Source organism: Aquarana catesbeiana, linkage group LG09 (assembly GCF_042186555.1).
Source record: "Aquarana catesbeiana isolate 2022-GZ linkage group LG09, ASM4218655v1, whole genome shotgun sequence".
NCBI classification, from domain to species: Eukaryota; Metazoa; Chordata; class Amphibia; order Anura; family Ranidae; genus Aquarana; species Aquarana catesbeiana.
In genome coordinates, this window is record NC_133332.1 from 162,863,144 (window position 1) to 162,885,023 (window position 21,880).

At 43.1% G+C, this 21,880-nt stretch overlaps 1 protein-coding gene across 1 annotated transcript in view; it reads left to right on the forward strand.

The window, feature by feature from the left end:
• Positions 1–21,880, forward strand: part of TRPC5 (transient receptor potential cation channel subfamily C member 5) — a 618,377-nt gene that overhangs the window by 455,587 nt on the left and 140,910 nt on the right. The window contains exon 6 of the mRNA XM_073599347.1: positions 8,695–9,017. Within this exon, the coding sequence (XP_073455448.1) occupies positions 8,695–9,017 (323 nt within the window). The remainder of the gene's footprint in view (positions 1–8,694; positions 9,018–21,880) is intronic.

Here is a 21,880-nt window from a genome sequence, read left to right on the forward strand (position 1 = left end):
CTCCCTACTCACCTCTTAGTGAGTGTGCTATGGAAGGTATTCCTTATTGACGCTAGCTGGTCACTCGTGAGGGAAGTGAGTCCTCAAAAGTGTCCCTGCTGTTTCTACTAAGCCTGATTTGACCCCCCTGAGAAGGGTGGTCGCAGGCTTTCTGGTAAGCCTCTATTGTTTATTGAAAGGTGACGGACAGCACAAGTGGTGGAGAACACAGACCCAGGGTCTTGTACTGGAATTTTTCCGTTGGGACACCTTCACATATGAACATTTTTTTTGTCACATTTTGTGTTTTATTATGCACATATTTTTTTCAACACAATAATTACTTATGGATTACCTTTTCACTGGATGTTTTTTATTTTATCTTTGATCATGATTAATTATATACAATTTATATTAGTGTAAACATACACATTATATTCAATATTGGTTTATTATACGGCGCTGCACTCTTATTTACACATTTTATCTGATTTGGATCAGTTCAGCCTGAAATAAAAGAGGGAAAGCAGTAGGGCCTTAATATAGCTAATCGTTATAGTTAATATAGTGCTGTTTAGCTGGCAAGTTTTCAGAATATTTTTAAAACATGTTATGACTTGCGTGAATTCCACCAAAGTCAATATAATAATAATCTATGCATTATAGAACAAAAACAAATTATACATTTTTTTCTTAAATAACAAACATGTTATACTTGCCTCCTCTGTGCAGTTGGTTTTGCACAGAGCAGCCCGGATCCTCCTCTTCTCGGGTCCCTCTTCACTGCTCCTAGCCCCTCCCTCCTTTGAGTGCCCCTCAGCCAGCAGCTTGCTACAGGGGGCACCCCAGCCGAGTCAGAGCTCCGTGTATCTATTCAGACACGGAGACCCAACCCGTGGGTGGTCCGGCTGGACATACCCGCTGTGTGTCGGGGCTCTCCTCCTCTTCTGCATCAGCGGGGCTGTCCTCCTCCTCTCCTGCAGTGGTGGGGCTGTCCTCCTCCTCTCTTCCAGTGCGGGCAGTGGTGGCTCCGGTGTCCGCTCCTCAGGCTTCCTCCCCTGTGTGTCTCCTCTTCCATCAAAGTGCTAGGCGTCCAATAGGGTAACCTGACACTTCGGCCAATTGGGAAACAGATTTTACAAACCTGCCTCTTGATTGGCGGGGAGGAACTGTAGTGTGACCATAGCTAAAATGTATTCAATATCGTCACACAACAGGGTGGGATCAGGACGCAGTGCTCTGTGCCCCGAGCCCACCCTATTTTGAAGTCTATTAGAGCCTCTGGCTCTAATCACGTGCTTCAAAATACAAACCCTCCGCCTATCCCTGCCATAGTAATTCATGTGTACGGCGTCCTGAAAGGGGCTGGGCACATGGATAGGGAGGGCGGCGGAGGTGTTAGGGGGCGGTGCCCTTGCGCCGACAATGCACGGCCGCCACTGGTTCAGAGACAGCTAATGCAGGATATTAAGTAAAAGCGATTTGTAAATTATACTTCTTGGTAAATTATTCTTCTGATTTCTTCCTTGTGGGAAAATAATTATTTATAATACAAAAAATAACACCATTCTATGGTAGGTTCTAAGTGGTGGTCAGTGATGAAAGATCAGAGAAATAGGCATATAAAGGATATTATGTACAGGCCACTATGAATAACATAACATCACAAGACAGTATTAATGAATATATAGTCTTATTAATGGTTTTTAGATATGAGTTACAGTAAATAGATCAGCTTTTTGTAAATAAAGTTACCAATGTGTGTTAATGATGTAAAATGCTTTCTGACTATTTGTAGTTTGTACATGTAGAGAGAAGCCGCCATATTTTTTGCATTTCCTCATATTATTTCTATGCTACATGCTGTGCAGTCTACTTAGTGGTTGTTCATTACTGCTCCTTATAATACAAGTCTATGAGATGGGTAACTATTTGACAATAATTCACTTCCTATATGGGCTAGATCATATCTCATTAGGTATTCAAACAAATCTATCATAAAGAGAAGTACGGAGGCTACCATTGCAGATCTCCTTGTTAATATGTGGGGCGCTTTGCTGTGTCTGACTTCTGTATATTTCAGCCAAAGGTGAAGAATAAACATGCTGTAAAATGAGTGTCAGAACTACAAATCTTTATAACTATTTCTGGTCAGCGACAATAACAGCACTGAAGTCAAAGCTGGATGAACAGATTGACAGCTGGAGAAATAGCATTTTCAAAAGGAGCGTTCAGTAAAGGCAGTTCTAGTTATTCTCCGTGATTAAATCCCTTTAAGCAGGAGACCTAAAACGTAAGTTCACATTTAGCAATATTTTGCAAGGGGCCCACTATACACTTCCATATACCTTGAATAGAACATACCAGCACTTCTGCTCTGTCAAATGTTGCACCTGCTCCCATTGCAAAAAACAAAAACAAAAAGTTTCAAAGAAACCGCTGCTATGCACAATGCCCAGACACTTGACAGATATAAATATAATGCAAATGGTGAAATGCTAAATTATGTTATACAAACATGTCATGATCATTAGACATGTGCGGTTCATTTCGGTCCAAATTGAAATTCGGACAAAATTTCATTTTTCACAAATTCGGATGTATCCAAATTTCCGAATTACAATAGCACTGAATTTAAATGAATCCGAAATAATGAAAAATTTGAATTCAAATAGTTTTCGAATACTTTTCAAATTCAAAAAAGTTTTCAAATTCAAATACTTTTCGAATTCGAATAGTTTCTAAATTCGAATCATTTTCAAATTTCTAAAGAGAATAAAATAGAATAGAAAAAAAAATAGAATAGAAAAGAATATAACAGAAAATAAAAGAATAGAATATAATATAGTAAAACAGAACAAAATAGAATAGAAAATAAAAGAACAGAATAGACTAGAATACTCTATTCTACTCTATTCTATTCTATTCAAATTCGGTTTGAATTTTGGAAAATGGTTATATTATTTCTATTCTATTCTATTTTTTTTAATTCTATTTTTTTCTATTCTATTTGAATTTCAGAAGATGGTTATAATCTTTCTATTTAATTATATTCTTTTTTTATTCTATTCTATGCCATTCTATTCTTTTATTTTCTATCCTATTTTGTTCTGTTTTACTCTATTATATTATATTCTATTCTTTTATTTTCTGTTATATTCTATTATATATTTTTTTCTATTCTATTCCTTTATTTTCTATTCTATTTTATTCTCTTTGGAAATTCGAAAACTTTTCGAGTTCTAAAACAATTCGAATTAGAAAATGATTCGAAATTGATTTGAAAACTTTTCGAATCGATCTGAATTTGAACATTCAAATCGATTTGAATACAAATTCCGAAAACGAATTAAATTAATTAAACTAATTTAACTAAATAAATTTATGTAAATAATGAAACAAAACAAATATTTTCGTCCTGCACATGTCTAGTGAACATGTGATGTAATAATAATTCCAGGAAACTTTTTACCGTATATATAGTCCCAAAAAGTTTTTTAGGATGATAATTAGGATGAGGAATCCCACATGCCATGATAGCAATAGAAAGCAGGATAGAGTAGGTGTCACCAGCCAAACCTCATGCTGCGCTTACCAGAAATCGTGTGACCGCCAAGCTAAGAGTGGTCAATCTGCGCTTCATTTACAATAACCGGGCAAAGCTCCAGATGGCTTGGATGTCCTGTCCTCTCCTGTCTCCAGATAAGAGGAACTCTGTAAATGCAGCCCTCAGTGTTGAATTCCCCCATATGGATGAATCTGTGTCATGCAACAAAAGGGGATTCACATAATGTGATATCATTTAAAAAAGCAGTTTATTAAATAAGAGTAACACTCACATAAGTAGAAATGACATGAGCATATAAATGCCAAACAATCGTTTTCCCCAGGAAGCAAGATGGCCGGCTGTCAATGGCGAATGCGTGTTAGTGTATATGTGTTGCTTCTATTACACATGCAAATGTGGGGAAAACTTTCCACAAAAACTGCTGACTTCTCTTTTCCCCCCTTTGCCCTGCTATTCACAGAATGCTGCAATTCTGCATCTGGGCCATTGAAACTGCGTGCATGCAAAGTGCGCAGTTTGAACCGCCAAGATCAGCCACTAAGGGGCGCACAATTGTAGCCTCCAGCCTGCCCCACATACGACAGGATGTAGGGGAAATAAGGGACCAATATTTTTTGTGGCGAGCCCCCTCCCCTACAGTTGCCTGTGTAAAGGGAGCATTTGAAAAAGGAGGAGCGCTGGTATGTTCTATGCAGTGTATATGGAACTGAATAGGGGGCTTTTTGGAAAATGTTGCTGAAGGTAAACATGCACTCTAATGACGTGAAGACACTACTGTAGTTTATATACAAAACTCCTAAATACTTATATGCTCGCTAGAAGTAGAGTATGCTTTCCCTATAACTGAAATATACTAGGGCCAAAGGAAAAGTGGACAATGATTAAAATGGGCTGAAAGGCAACCTTTTAAATCTAACCTCATGGACAAAAAATGTATATATTGCAACTTACCAGTTCTTAAATGTGGTTGCTGCATTCATCTTCCAGGCTTTCCTTCCTTTATTTTCCCTTGATGATCAATCAGTAGCACGCCTTTTCTCCTACGAGGACAATGCTTATGTACCATGCTGTATATATGGAGAAATAGCATTGCCACCCTAGAACAGGAAGTGTGTGTACCAGGGCTTTTTTTCTCAAACAGTAGGTGCTGGAACTCAACCACGACCCCCCAAATCCCCTCCACCCACACACACCCTCCAAATCACATCGAATAGTGGGTGTGGTCATTCAAATTTCACGAACAATAGGAGGGTCTTAAAGGGGCATTAAATACCAAGATTGAAATACATACAGAGTGCAGAGTTCAGGGGGGTTACAGTGCAGAGCTGTCACTTGTAAACACAGAAACCGGACTTCTATGTTTACAAGTGATTGTGGTGAGCAGGCCCCCCTCTGAGCCAGAGGTAGTTCCACCATGTTCCCCCTGAAAAAAAGCCCTGGTGTGTACTGTATTTGTGTGTAGACTACAGAAAACCTCCCCATAGGGGTAAGGTTTTGTAGTCCACAGAGACAACTGGAAACAATGATTACTGATGATAGTGCAACACAGGAAATTCATAGCTCACAAGATTTTGCATGTATTAAACAGGAATAATAAAACACTTTCAATTATATTTGTAGAAAAGGATGGTTGCACACATACATCACCTTTCAAAACATTTCTCAAAAGCCAAACTTGGACACAGACGATGTAGCACCCTTGCCAATTGTCTGCCATCCCACAAGGCAAGGTTACAGATGTCTCCCGCTGTGCCTGTACCCCATCTCCTTCCTTACTTGTAATTGGATCTATAAATGTCTTTGGAAAAATTCTCTGCACCCAAAGATCAAGGTGTTTGCAATAGCTTATTGTTACAAATTGTACTACCTGAGGGTAACATTGAAAAACTAGTGTAGCACCTAGTGTGTGCTAGAAGTAATTTTAGTGTAGTTGTCAGTGTAGGAAAATTTTAGCTTGGCTGATGGCCAAGCTTGGGCTGTAAATCTGGGTCAGCGTTCAGTGACTCAGGGGCTGGATGACTCATCTGGCAGCTCTCTCTGGCACTTCCCCTTGGTCTGGAAGTTTGTGGTAACTTCCAGAGCTGGAGAGTGGGAGTGAGAAGGGGCTGCCATGCATATTCATGGGGCTTAAGCCAATCCCCAGCTTTGGGCCGGCAGGGGGCAGAGCTTACCAGCAGGGGCAGTCGGGTGGAAGAAGGAGATGGGATGCTGAGGAGGCTGTTGGTGGCCTTTGAGGATGTGCCCTACTCTGGGGGGGACCTTGGGCTCGGTTGCTGAAAGATTCTCCCTAAAACACATGGAGAAAACCCTTCCTAGAGGCACAGGAGCATAGAGAGAGGACAGCGGAAGCAGGTCATCATGTCTGGGAGACCTCCTGAGAGTCAGCCGGGTGGGCTGGTGAGTGTCAGTCTGGAGGACTGTGGGGAAAAGTTAGCCTGGAGGTATAGTGAAAGGGGCAGCTGCAGACACTTGGGTTGTCAGTGCCTGAAAAGGTGGTGCTGGGATTAGTAGCCACGGGAGAGAAACAAGCTGGACACTGAACCTTTGCTACACAACCAAGGGGCCTCGGGTTCCTGTCTGTAATGGGCTATTGCTTCATCTGACTGGATGACTGTTGGATAATTCACAGTGTTTCAGCTGGGTTCTGTAAGCAAGTGAGTGCTGGAAGAAGAAGAGGAGCTGTATATAGAGACTATATATAAAAAGAGTTGTCACTGAAGTTTGTTCTGAAGTCAAGTGGGCATCCCATAATCTCCCATCCTTATCCAAGTTATTATCCCTCAATAAACAAAAGAACAGCAAAGTCATGGCCTGTTCTCTGCCTCAAGTGTGCATGGCTGTACAGGGTGGGGGATCCCCATCTATATTGCGGCTCCTTAGGGGGTGCACTACACTAGCCTTCCAGCACCCATTGCACATCTTTCTGCCTAGTGCTAAACCCAGCCAACCTACAGTCCCAGAGGTTCCTATCACTATTAGTCCTCATGCACACGGACGTTTTTACAGCTGCTTTTTTGAGCTTTTTTTGCAGCTTAAAAAGGCCTGTCTATGTTAGTCTATGGCTTCATGCCCACCTAGGCGTTTTTGAGCTGCAAGTGGCATAGGCGTTTTTAAGCTGTAAAAAAAACCCAGGACCAGTGGGTTCTGAAAGACGTTTTTCAGCTGTAAAAACGCTCTAACGCTCAAAAACGCTCAAAAACGCTCAAAAACGTCATTCACCAACGTTTTTTAGCGTTTTTGATCCATTGAAAAAAAAAAAAAAAATTTGAAAAAAAAAAAAACGCTCAAAAACGCTAACGCGGAAAAACGCTCAAAAACGCTCAAAAACGCTATTGCAAAAACGCTGAAAAAAGCTGAAAAAAGTTTAAAAAAATCACTGCAAAGATACTGGCGTTTTCATAACGTTTTTTTAACAGCCTGTGTGCATGAGGGCTTAACATTAAACATGCAAATCTCTACACTTTTCCCTTAGTGCACATAGGAATAGGGAGTAGCCCTGGTACTTGGGTACTTTGCAACAATCTTGTCACATGCCAGCCCTAAAGATACTACTGCATGAAACAAAGATCCTTTGGAGCAGCTCTCACAGGTCCCAGAAATTGCGTTTTTACAAGCCAGCTCCAGTAATCAGACATATGGGTGAGAGTAGTTCACTGCTCCTGTGCCCCCTGCTTGATACTTCAGCTTGGATTTGCCTTTTGATATCATTTTAGACATATAAAGTTAGGCACACAGACGCACCTTTTCCCTAGTTAATTGTCATATCCTAAGAACTTCTCAAGAAGGCATCCTCTGAGAGCAAGTAAAAAGAATGTGCTCTACATCAAGAGTAAGTTCCTATGTAAGTATTTTCCTATTGGCTGTTAGCAGCATATTTAATAAACAAATTTATGCTTAAGTAGTCTTGGCAAGGCATTCTAGGACCAGAGAATAAAGCATATTGTGAGCATAAAAGCACTCGCTGAAGTCAGGGCCAGTAAATTACGCATTAAAAAAATTCAGTGGTAAAAAATGTGATGGTGCTTCTTTTTCAAATGTATTGTCTGTTCTAAACCTATATGTTGGGCTGACGTATGAAGAAGCTGAGCTAGTTTGTATTTCCATTAGTATACCATAGTCATATTTTTAAAGAGTTTCATTTTATGGTTATGTGACTGCACAGCTATTTTTCTTTTTTTAAAACAAGTTTGGAAGTGTTAGAGGTCCTGTAGAGGTGCAGATAAAAACACAATTTATTGGAACGTGGAAGGATTGGAACTTCTGTTTTTAGGTTATTGCTGTTCATGTGTTCCTGTCCTCTTTGACAAACATATTCTCCTATATTTTAAACTATTTACATTTTTTAGCAGACCTGTGCATAACAAAGCTCATATAAAACACGTCCTTTTTGTTAGACTACAACACAACTACTCATTGAGTAAGGGAAAGAAATCCATAAATGTGGAAGGATTGGAACTTCTGTTTTTAGGTTATTGCTGTTCATGTGTTCCTGTCCTCTTTGACAAACGTATACTCCTATATTTTAAACTATTTACATTTTTTACCAGACCTGTGTATAACAAAGCTCATATAAAAACACGTCCTTTTTGTTAGACTACAACACAACTACTCCTTGAGTAAGGAAAAGAAATCCATAAATGTAGGTCCCACCCCTTCTCTAATTATCCAGATAGTCCTCTATTTATAATCCACAGTCCAAGTGTTAGTTATTGTTATTTATTGGTGCTGTCATATTTACTTATAATAAATATGAATTAAAAGTAGTATTTTTTTATTTTGCAACAAAAGTTACTGTATTCTTTCAACTGTTTACCGTTTTTGAACTAAATGTGAACAGCTGTCACGAAAGATAATTCCAATGTCAGACAAGATGTTACCTGCCTTAGTGCAGTTCCTGTATTAAAAATCCAATATCTGCTACTAAGCTGAGTTGGGATTTTAATCTACTTGTTGTTTTGACCTTGCAAAGTGGGCACACTGAGATAAGTCAAATCAAGTCCTTCATTACAAGTAAAAGATGACATTTCCTGAGGAAAAAGGCCAATGCTACCATTGATTAAATTCACCATTTGGCACAAGCTCTAGGACAGTTTCTGTGTGACTCAGCCTTGATAATTTACAGCTTGTTCTTGTATTTATTTCCTTAGTACAACGGCTCCCGGCCAAGAGAGGAATGGGATATGTGGCACCCCACACTTATTGCCGAAGCACTCTTTGCAATATCCAATATCCTGAGCTCCCTTCGTCTCATCTCCCTGTTTACTGCAAATTCTCATCTTGGTCCCCTGCAAATATCACTAGGGCGGATGCTGCTGGACATTCTCAAATTCCTCTTCATCTACTGCCTGGTGCTTCTGGCCTTTGCCAACGGACTAAACCAACTGTACTTTTATTATGAGACTAGTGCCTCTGAAGAACCTAACAACTGCAAAGGAATTCGCTGTGAGAAACAGAACAACGCCTTCTCCACGTAAGAGAAGTCCTGTTTTCTCCAATTCTCTTGTTTACAATTATTGCACTATTATGTCTAACAGAGATTGTGTTCATACTGTTTTATATTACAACCCAGGTCAAGTTGTCTACTTTCTCCATTTAGGTGAAAAAGCTGCTCTATTTGCCCTTTAATTATGTTCAGTAGGGATTAGTACCCAGTGTCTTTAAAAGCACAACTGAGGTTGAGTGAGCCATCAGCCTAGGTTCACACTGAGTGCGGGAATGAAATGGTGCGAGTTCAGGTGAACTCGCACCATTTCATTCTTGCATGGCAGTCCTGATTTCGGCAGCAATTTCAGAGACATCTGTGCGGGTATCTGCACAGAGGTCAATGGAAATCGAACCCCAAAATCGCAAAATAGTACAAAAACTATTTTTTTGAAATCAATGCGGCGCAGCAAATGTGGCGTCGCATCGATTAGTACGGCGCCATTGTCAATTTGCATGTCAAATCACACCAATATGAACCAGGGCTCAATGCTGCTTACTTTTAACAGAGCCACATCATACTGTGTCAAAAAAGTAGAAGTACATTTTGAGTGCATACGTGAAAGTGTATCTTTAAAGTACAACTAAAAGCAAAACTTTTTTTTTAGTTTTTGATAGAGTAGAGAGGGTTTAGAACACATGTCAATTTTTAATGCTGTCTGTGCCCCCGTTAAGGTAATGCACCCTCTCTATTTGTCCGGTTTACCATTATAATCGCAGGTTAAAGTAAAGAAAATCCCAAATTTTGGATTATCTCCAAAAAAACAACAGAGGGAAAATCTTCCACTAGTTCTGGTGACCTGGGGGTCCCCAAGGGATTCCCTTAATTTGCAGAGATTTCCTCTCACTTCCTGTTTGGCTATGGGACAGGAAGTGAAGGGAAATCTCCAAAATGGGACACAGATGGTGAAAAAAAAATCTGACAGGGGTTATAACACTCCCTTGCTCAAACCAAAATGAAAAAATAAAAGGGTTTTTGCCTATAGTTCTACTTTAAAGATACAAGGAACAGCTGTGAGTGATAGTATTAACAACCCAATAACTGTTAATTGGGGATGAGGTTTGGGTTCACTGCTACCATGTGTTTGAGGGGAATCCTGCATGCTCAAGATTCACAGCCCTGGCAAACATATGTGTAGGTGTGCCCAGGATACTTTTTTTAAACTATAATGCACTGCATGGCCTTTGAACTATGCCCAGCAGGCTCAGAAAAGCCCATAAGAAGGTTCTTGTAAGCCATTCCCCCAACTATAAAAGGAGGGGGGGAAGGTACAGGGCAGCCATAGTTCCAGTGTATTGGAAGCTGCTGTAGGGACAGTTGACCCTCTGCATAGGGGGAGATTAGAAATAGTTAGGAAAATGTACTTAAAAAGCTGTTTTTACAGGCATTTGAGCTTTTATTTCAGCTTGAAGAAGGTTGTGCTTTTTGGCTCTTTTGCATGTTTTTATTGAGCTTCTTTGAGCTCCTTTGAGCTTTTTTCACAAATCCTCTCCCTCATTTAATTTTTTTTGCCTGTTTTTGGGCCCTTAGGCATCTTTTCTGCTCAAAAGCTTCCCTCATAAATGCGAGTCTGGGGGGGGGGGGGTCTGCCTGTAAGAGCATATGCCTGTAAACTCTTGTAAAAGCTATAGTGTGCATGGACACATTGACATTGGAGGGGAGTTTCCAGGCAGAACACATGAGAGCTCAAAAAAGCTCAAAAGCCTGAAGGAGAAGCTTCTTTGAGCTTCTTAGAGATGCAGTGTGCATGAGCCCTAATAATGATTGCTAGCTCTTTGGACAGTCAATCCCTTTGCAATTTTTTTTTTTGGGGGGGGGGAATTACTGATGCTTTTTTTTCTTTAAATATATTTTGTTGTTGATTTGAGTTAGCATCTAAGGTTTTCTTTTTTTTTGTTTTTGTTTTTGTTTCAGGGGGTACTATTTTGGAGGTTTAAAGGGTTTGTTAACTCACCTATATAAAACTATGCCAGCCCCTCTATTAGGAAATTAAAAGACGAGCAGTGTAAATACCTAATTGGAGCTGTCTTCAGGCCGGTCACATCACTCGCAGCCGCTTTACAGCTCAGATGGATTGCTTCTGCGAGGGGGCCGTGATTTCCCTCTGAGGTCAGCCGGGGAGATCACGTGGCCGCTCGTCTCCACTGCAGAAGCTGTGTATCAGAGCTGGAAAGTGGCTGCAAGTCACGTGACCAGCCTGAAGACAGCTCAAATTAGGTATTTACACCACTCGTTTTTTAAAACTACTGACATAGGGGGTCATTTACGAAAGGCAAATCCACTTTGCACTGCAAGTGCACTTGAAAGTGCACTAAAAGTGCACTTGGAAGTGCAGTCGCTCTAAATCTAAGGGGTAGATCTGAAATGATGGGAAGCTCTGCTGATTTTATCATGCAATCATGTGCAAGCTAAAATGCTGTTTTTTATTTTCCTTGCACGTCCCCCTTGAATCTACAGCGACTTTACTTCCAACTGCACTTTAAGTGTATTTTCAAGTGCACTTACAGTGCAAAGTGGATTTGCCTTTAGTAAATAACCCCCATAGTGTGCTATTCCAGCCTCTAATAGAGGAGCTGGCAGTTAAAATTTTTGGATTTGATTTTACAAGAATAGCGGCGGGGGGGCGGGGCCGGGGACAGACACGGGGGGGGGGTGACAGGCAGGAAGGAGGGGGTGAGAGGGGAGAGCAGAAAGCAGGGCAGCCTATCACAGAGGGACGTACTTTAACCACGGTGATCAGGAGGGAGCAGCCCTGATTTTTGTGCTCTGTTTAGAGAGGGCATACAGGAAGTGGCAAGTTCAGGAGGGTTTTTTTACAGTTTAAAGGGGGGCAGATTACACAGCACAAGCGCTGTGCTGTGTAATCTGCTTTAAGGAACCAGGATCTATATTTTTTTTTTTTTGGGGGGGGTTAACAAACACTTTAATTTATGTGGGGTTTTTCACTTGGTACAGTTATTAGAAATTAATGGGCTGTTTTAGAGCAATGCACAGTAACAGATGCATGTTAGTACATGTATGTTACTGCACCACAGATGAATGAACCCAGCCTAAATGTTTTATGTACTAAGTAAAGGAGATCAGATCTGCTAGACTTATAATACCTTTGTAGAAATGAACATAATAAGTGTATGAAATATGTTTGATGTAGCTGGTGTAATATCTAACCCATGGTTATTAAACTTCTGCTCCATTAAGCACATCCTCTTTACCACTAGGTCTTCGCCTCTCCATAGTTTCTGCAAATTACAATTCAATTTCTAAAGAAATTGTTGGAGCAGGGTTTGGTATAATGGATCCTCTAGGTGGCTTGGAGGGAAACATACAGCAGAGACTCAATCCAGAAACTGTAGTTTTAAGAACATATATATAAAACAATACATTTTTTTTCAATCTATGGCATTGTAGATGAGCACTTCCCTGGCACAGTCATTATACTTATAACATATATGTTAATGTATATGTTTTAGTTACAAAAGATAAGCAAATATTTAAAAAAAATACTACACAGTAATGGTTGACATATACCATATAGCAAAGGCAAGATTGAAAAATTCACTACATTCACCTGCTTTTTTTGGCTTTAATAATATATGCTGTAATGATTGATTACAGCATTAATGGAATTGACACCAGCATTTATAGAGCTCTTTGTCTTCACATTTGCTACCAATAGTGGTTTTCAATAATCAATAACACTATTAACAATTAAGAAAGAGACTGTGCACATATATAGGTGTTAATAAATTGTCTCTGCTTTGTTTATTGTTAAACAGCAGGAAAATGGAGGGATGGAAACTCTCATTATTGATGAGGAGACCTTAGGATTTCCAAACTGTATTTTGGCTCCAATCCATTTTTCAACATGATAGTAGGCCCCTCTGGCCACACTTCTCCAATTCTTAGATGAATTCTGCAAAGTTGTCATACCATGACCATATTAAAAGAAAAGGCCCCACATAGTATATTACAGTAAAATAATTCCTTTGTTTTATTTATAAAATGATACTCACAAATATAACGTTTCTGGGACGCCCAGTATGCGTGTGTCATGACTTTAGAATGTTTGTTCCGTCCGATGCATTTCATCACAATTGATGTCATTAGGGGACAGGAACAAATTTCTCAAAATTGTTGTTATCTGCTAATTTTTTTTCACAGTTTTTTCTTTTTAATGTCCAACAGTGAAATGTGCATCAGCACAGATCCTTTGGAAAACCATGCCACAAGGGGATTTACAGGCAAGAGATTGTGGGAGACAGAGGCAGAACTTTGTCAACCTATAACGAAAAGTGCCAAAACAAGGAACATTATATCAGTATCATAAGCCATTGTTTTCAGGGAAGCTAGCATATAAAATATATAAAAGAGATGGATCTGATATTACTGATATTAGAGTGATATTATTATTTTAATTACTACTTTTAATGAACTACAGTATGCTTGAGTTCTTTGAATTGTAGTACTGGGGTACAGATCTGTATTCCCAAAAAATCTTTTTAAGGACCAATATCTTTCCACAGCAACTGATAAATAGTTCTTTCAAGTAATGGTAAAGTTGTTTTTTTTTTAAATAACAAACATGCCATACTTACTTGCTCTGTGCAACGGTTTTGCACAGAGCAGTCCCAATCATCTTTTTCTCTGGTCCTCTGCCAGCGATTCAAGCTCCTCCCCCTTCTAGTACACCCCCCAGCAAGCTGTTTACTAGAGGGGGTACTCGTGCGGGCTTGAGTCTATTGACACACAGAATGGCTTGGCCTTGCCTCCTGCTACCTCACCACCAGATTTGATTAACAGCAGCAGGAGCCAATGGCTCCCTCTGCTCTCACAGAGTCCAGTGATAAGGGAGAGAGAAAGCAGCGCTGTTGCTCTCAGGCACAGCACTGGGTCAAGATGGGGCTCAGGTAAGTATTTAGGGGGGCTGGAGGGAGCTTTCACCTTTACAACCACTTTAGATGTCAACAGCTTAGCTACTTTTTTTATTAATTAAAAAAAATATATATAATTTGTAGCTTGGGGTGATTCGAATGCATCAGACAGCTGTTGCTGAACCATTCAAGAGCTGCCTTTATTTTCACAGCGCATCACCTCATCTTTTAAAGAAAAAAAAAAGTAAAAACACTCAAGAGATTGCACACCCTCACCCAAGGCGCACTACAAACCCGTGCCATGTCCCCATAAAACCCAGGAAGTGTTTGGTCTTTTCCTACATGTATATAAAAAAAATATATTGATTATATCAGTAACATATGTAGTGGGAGTTTTAGTAGTTCTGTGATCCAGGTCTGATTTGCTTTATTAAAATTCAGCTTCTCAGTCACAAAACCATCCCGCTGTGCTAAAGGCCCCTTCTGGCATAACAGGTGCAGCAAAGCAGGCTGGTACCCTGAGCATATATTAGGTTCTGTCCAGACAATGGTATATCATTGACACCAAGTAGTTCATGGATGTGATCGCTTGTATGCATTTAGTTGTAGCACTGTTGTCCCTGCACCAGTTTGCTTGATCACAGCAAAGATGGCTTTTGGGAAAAATAATGAAGGCAGGTGGGATAATGTGATGGAAAAGGTAGTACTGCTCAGGCCATCAACTAGAGGAGCGCAGCTGTCACCAGCTTATATGGAAGTAGTTGAAGCAGCAAGCTTGCATACAGGTGGCACTGGGCAGGTGGGGTTTTGGGGAAATTTATTTTTCTTCTGTTCCAGCAAAACCTTGGCATGAGAGGGTTGTTACTTGATACAGTGGGAAGGAGGAAGGAGAGGAGGAGTGCGTGGGGGAGGGGGGAGGGATAGAAGAGGTGGAGTAAGGAAGCAGCTTCTGCAGCACGGCCTAAGAAAGGCTTTGTTAGCCACTTAATCAAATTAAATAAAAAATTTTGAAATAAAGTGGTATTACATATATAGACAAAACATATAGAAAAAAATTCCACTTTTAATAAAGTGTTCAATATATAAATCATTCAAATTGAAAATGACATCAATATACAATATCCAAGTGCACAAAACATCAGTGCCAAAATAGTCCAAAGTGCAAAAACACAATCCATAATCCCCTGTGCAGACACTAGATTTAGGAGGTGCTCTCTATGCGGACACTTCTCCATCCCTCTTGGGTGTACTCCCACCTTCAATATCTGACCCTCATCACAAAGGTCAGATAACATGTGCCTTTAAAATATGAACCACATTCTCAGGCTCCACACCAAACACCTCCAGCGGGGATGGATTCCTCTCCACAATGAACTCCCAGCTTGCAGGGATTGGAAATATAGACTATAGTGCTCCCTGCTGTATTTATTAATAAAATGAAATAACCACAAATAGTGTACTTACATTCTCTAAATATAAGCCAGCATTTGTCAACTGGGGGGGAGAACAAAATTTGTGTGCTGCCTTTTGCAGGTGCCATTAAGTATTTATTTCACCTCCACATCTAGAAAATGCACATGCATTTGTGGCTGCTAAAACCTATGGTACCCCAGTACAATGCATTTTGGTGCAGCACCATTTAAAAATTGTTATTGCACCATTTTTTGCATGTTTCACATGCATAGACCAGCTTGTTTAAAAATGTGATGTTTAGGAACAAGCAAAAAGTGCACACACTCGGATGCACCTCCTGGTGTAAATTAGCCCTCAGACTGGTATGCCCTGAAACTGTGCACAATTCTAACGGGTACCTTGATTGAAAAGGTTGAGAATCACTGCTATAAGCACTGCAAATAAGTACAGAGCATCAAGCCACTGGATAAAATCAGATGTAGTTCAAAAGCACAAACCTCCAACAGACCACAGGCCACTCTTACTCACAGCCTCAGTGTTCATCTGAGATTGCAAGACTCCACCCTACCGGTTTCATCATCAGGGGCCTGGGCCAAACCCCCAAAATATGTAATATCAGAACACAGTGTTGCTGATGCTGTCCGTGAAAATTGTATTGTTTTGTAATATCACATACAGCTTAAAGGCATATCTCAAGCTTGCAGTTGAAAGAGCAGTGGTCGGTGTCAGTCAGTAGAACAGTGTATGGTGTGTGGACAGTGTCAGCAGAGCAATGGTTAGTGTCAGTAGAGCAGTGGATGGTGTCAGTAGAGCAATGGATGGTGTCAGTAGGGCAGTGGATGGTGTCACTCAGTAGGGCAGTGGACAGTGTCACACTGTCCACTGCCCTACTGACTGACACTGCCCACTGCCCTACTGAGTGACACTGTCCCCTGCCCTACTGAGTGACACTGTCCACTGCCCTACTGACTGACCTTGTCCACTTCTCTACTGACACTGTCCACTGCCCTACTGACTGACTTGTCCCCTGCCCTACTGACTGACACTGTCCGCTGCCCTACTGACTGACCTTGTCCACTTCTCTACTGACACTGTCCACTGCCCTACTGACTGACCTTGTCCACGTCTCTACTGACACCATCCACTGCACTACTGACTGACCTGTCCACTGCCCTACTGACTGACCTTGTCCACTTCTCTACTGACACCATCCACTGCACTACTGACTAACACCGTCCACTGTCCTACTGACTGACACCGTCCACTGCCCTACTGACTAACACTGTCCACTGCCCTACTGACTGACATCATCCACTGCCTTACTGACTGACACTGTCTACTGCCCTACTGACTGACACCATCCACTGCCTTACTGACTGACACTGTCCATTGCCTTACTGACCAACACTGTCCACTGCCCTACTAACACTGTCCACTGCCCTACAGACTGACACTGCTACTGCCCTGCTGACACCATCCACTGTTCTACTGACCCTGTCCACTGACCTGCTGAGACCATCCATTGTCCACTGCCCTACTGACACTGTCCACTGCCCTACTGACTGACCTTGTCCACTTCTCTACTGACAATGTCCACTGCCCTACTGACTGACTTGTCCCCTGCCCTACTGACTGACACTGTCCGCTGTCCTACTGACTGATGCTCTCCGCTACTGACCCTGTCCACTGACCTGCTGACACCATCCATTGTCCACTGCCCTACTGACATTGTCCACTGCCCTACTGACTGACCTTGTCCACTTCTCTACTGACACTGTCCACTGCCCTACTGACTTACCTTGTCCGCTACTGACACCATCCACTGCACTACTGACTGACACTGTCCACTGCCCTACTGACTGACATCGTCCACTGCCCTACTGACTAACACTGTCCACTGCCCTACTGACTGACATCATCCACTGCCTTACTGACTGACACTGTCTACTGTCCTACTGACTGACACCGTCCACTGCCTTACTGACTGACACTGTCCATTGCCTTACTGACTGACACTGTCCACTGCCCTACTGACTGACACTGCCCATTGTCCTACTAACACTGTCCACTGCCCTACTGACTGACACTGTTACTGCCCTGCTGACACCATCCACTGTTCTACTGACCCTGTCCACTGACCTGCTGACACCATCCACTGTCCACTACCCTACTGACACTGTCCACTGCCCTATTGACTGACCTTGTCCACTTCTCTACTGACACTGTCCCCTGCCCTACTGACTGACACTGTCCGCTGCCCTACTGACTGACACTGTCTGCTGTCCTACTGACTGACGCTGTACGCTGCCTACTGACCGACCTTGTCCACTTCTCTACTGACACTGTCCACCGCCCCACTGACTGACCTTGTCCACTTCTCTACTGACACCATCCACTGCACTACTGACTGACCTGTCCACTGCCCTACTGACTGACCTTGTCCACTTCTCTACTGACACCATCCACTGCACTACTGACTGACACCGTCCACTGCCCTACTGACTGACACCGTCCACTGCCCCACTGACTAACACTGTCCACTGCCCTACTGACTGACATCATCCACTGCCTTACTGACTGACACTGTCTACTGCCCTACTGACTGACCCCGTCCACTGCCTTACTGACTGACACTGTCCATTGCCTTACTGACTGACACTGTCCACTGCCCTACGACTGACACTGTCCACTGCCCTACTGACTGACACTGCCCACTGTCCTACTAACACTGTCCACTGCCCTACTGACTGACACTGCTACTGCCCTGCTGACACCATCCACTGTTCTACTGACCCTGTCCACTGACCTGCTGACACCATCCACTGTCCACTGCCCTACTGACACTGTCCACTGCCCTACTAACACTGTCCACTGCTCTACTGACCCTGTCCACTGTCCTACTGGCTGACACTGCTACTGTCCTGCTGACACCATCCACTGCCCTACTGACTGATATTGTCCACTGCCCTACTGACACTGTCCACTGCCTTACTGACACTGTCCTTACTGAATGACACCGTCCACTGCCTTCCTGACTGCCACTGCCCACTGTCCTACTGACTGACACTGCCCACTGTCCTACTGACTGACACTGCCCACTGCCCTACTGACTGACACTGCCCTACTGACACTGTCCACTGCTCTACTGACTGACACTGCTACTGCCCTGCTGACACCATCCACTGCCCTACTGACACTGTCCACTGCCCTACTGACTGACACTGTCCACTGCCTTAATGACTGACACTGTCCACTGCCTTACTGACTGACTCTGTCCACTGCCTTACTGACTGACACTGTCCACTACCTTAATGACTGACACTGTCCACTGCCTTAATGACTGACACTGTCCACTGCCTTAATGACTGACACTGTCCACTGCCCTACTGACTGACACTGTCCACTGCCCTACTGACTGTCAGTAGGGCAGTGGACAGTGTCAGTCAGTAGGGCAGTGGACAGTGTCAGTCAGTAGGGCAGCAGACAGTGTCAGTCAGTAGGACAGCGGGCAGTGTCAGTCAGTAGGGCAGTGGACGGTGTCAGTCAGTAGGGCAGTGGATGGTGTCAGTAGGGCAGTGGATAGTGTCAGTAGGGCAGTGGACAGTGTCAGTAGGGCAGTGGAGAGTGTCAGTAGAGAAGCGGACAGTGTCAGTAGAGAAGCGGACAGTGTCAGTAGAGAAGTGGACAGTATCAGTAGAGAAGTGGACAAGGTCAGTCAGTAGGGCAGCGAACAGTGTCAGTAACAGAAGACAGTGTCAGTCAGTAGGGCAGTGGACAGTGTCAATCAGTAGGGCAGTGGATGGTGTCATTCAGCAAGGCGGTAGATGGTGTCAGTCAGTAGAGCAGTGGATGGTGTCGTCAGTAGGGCAGTGGATGGTGTCAGTAGAGCAGTGGACAGTGTCAGTAGAGAAGTGGCCAAGGTCAGTCAGTAGGGCAGCGGACAGTGTCAGTAACAGTGGACAGTGTCACTCAGTAGGGTAGTGGGCAGTGTTACTTAGTAGGGCAGTGGACATTGTCAATCAGTAGGGCAGTGGACAGTGTCAGTAAGTAGGACAGTGGGCAGTGTCAGTCAGTAGGGCAGTGGACGGTGTCAGTCAGTAGAGCAGTAGATGGTGTCAGTAGGGCAGTGGATAGTGTCAGCAGGGCAGTGGACAGCATCAGTAGAGAAGTGGACAGCGTCAGTAGAGAAGTGGACACTGTCAGTAGAGAAGTGGACAGTGTCAGTAGAGAAGTGGACAAGGTCAGTCAGTAGGGCAGCGGACAGTGTCAGTAGAGCAGTGGTCAGTGTCAACAGAGCAGTGGTCAGTGTCAGTCAGTAGGGCAGTGAATGGTGTGTGGACAGTGTCAGTAGAGCAATGGATGGTGTCAGCAGGGCAATGGACAGGGTCTGTAGAGCAGTGGATGGTATCGCCAGGGCAGTGGACAGTGTCACTCAGTAGGGTAGTGGACAGTGTCACTCAGTAGGGCAGTGGACAGTGTCAGTCAGTAGGGCAGTGGACAGTGTCAGTCAGTAGGGAAGTGGACAGTGTCAGTCAGTAGGGCAGTGGACAGTGTCAGTCAATAACCACTTAAGGACTAGCCTTGTTTTGAGATTTGGGTGTCTACAAATGTAAAACAGTTTTTTTTTGTTAGAAAATTACTTAGAACCCCCAACCATTATATATTGTTTTTGTTTTCTAACACCCTAGAGAATAAAATGGCGGTCATTGCAATACTTTTTTTTGCACCGTATTTGCGCAGCGGTCTTACAAGCGCATTTTTTGGGAAAAAAATCACTTTTTTGAATAAAAAAATAAGACAACAGTAAAGTTAGCCCAATTTTTTTTTATATTGTGAAAGATAATGTTACGCCAAGTAAATACCCAAGATACCCAACATGTCACGCTTCAAAATTGCGCCCGCTCATGGAATGGCGTCAAACTTTTACCCTTAAAAATCTCCATAGGCGACATTTAAAAAATTCTACAGGTTGCATGTTTTGAGTTACAGAGGAGGTCTAGGGCTAGACTTATTGCTCTCGCTCTAACGATTGCATGTGATACCTCACATGTGTGGTTTGACTACCGTTTTCATATCCGGGTGCTACTCACGTATGTGTTCGCTTCTGCGCGCGAGCTTGTCGGGACGGGGCGCTTTAAAAAAAAAAATGTTTTTTTTCTTATTTATTTTACTTTATTTTTATTTTTTTTTACTGTTTTTTTTTTTTTTTAAATTGGATCACTTTTATTCCTATTACAAGGAATGTAAACATCCCTTGTAATATAAATAACATAACAGGTCCTCAGATCTCATATTTGGACTTAAGTGCAAAAAAAAAAGAAAAATGTTGTCATTTGAAAAAATGACAACAAAAAAATGGCCCTTTAAGACGTATGGGCGGAGCTGACGTTATGACGTCGCTTCTGCCCTCCTATGGTATGGAGATGGGTGGGGGCCATCTTCCCCTCACTCATCTCCATACAACAGACATGACAGGTCCCGATCGCCTCCGCCGCTACCGACGGCTCCGGTAAGCGGCGGAGGGTGTTGGAGAGCGGCGGGAATCGGGTGGCACCTCTCCCACTGCCGATAATGGTGGTCTCATGAATCTGCTGCAGAGATCACCATTATCGTAAACACGACCGGCTCCTGAAAAGCTGGATACCTCGGTTGTGGCAGCAGCTGCTGCCATTACGGACATATCCATCTTTAAAGTACAGGAGCCGGTCAGTAAGTGGTTAAGGCAGTGGACAGTGTCAGTCATTAAGGCAGTGGACAGTGTCAGTCAATAAGGCAGTGGACAGTGTCAGTCATTAAGGCAGTTGAAAATGTCAGTCAGTAGGACAGTGGACAGTGTCAGTCAGTAAGGCAGTGGACAGTGTCAGTCAGTAGGACAGTGGACAGGGTCAGTAGGGCAGTGGATAGTGTCAGCAGGGCAGTAGCAGTGTCAGTCAGTAGGGCAGTGGACAGTGTCAGTAGTGCCGTGGGCAGTGTCAGTCAGTAGGACAGTGGGCAGTGTCAGTCAGTAGGACAGTGGGCAGTGTCAGTCAGTAGGGCAGTGGACAGTGTCAGTCAGTAGGGCAGTGGGCAGTGTCAGTCAGTAGGACAGTGGACATTGTCAGTCAGTAGGGCAGTGGACAGTGTCAGTCAGTAGGGAAGTGGACAGTGTCAGTGTCATTAGGGCAGTGGGCAGTGTCACTAGGACAGTGGGCAGTGTCAGTCAGGAAGGCAGTGGACAGTGCAGGCAGTAAGGACAGTGTCAGTAAAGCAGTGGACAGTGTTAGCAGGGCAGTGGACAATATCAGTCAGTAGGGCAGTGGACAGTGGATGGTGTCAGCAGGGCAGAGGACAGGGTCAGTAGAGCAGTGGATAGTGTCAGCAGGGCAGTGGACAGGGTCAGTAGAGCAGTGGATGGTGTCAGCAGGGTAGTAGCAGTGTCAGCCAGTTGGGCAGTGGACAGTGTCAGTCAATAAGGCAGTGGACAGGGTCAGTAGAGCAGTGGATGGTGTCAGTAGGGCAGTGGACAGTGGATGGTGTTAGCAGTTCAGTGGACAGGGTCAGTAGAACAGTGGATGGTGTCAGCAGGAC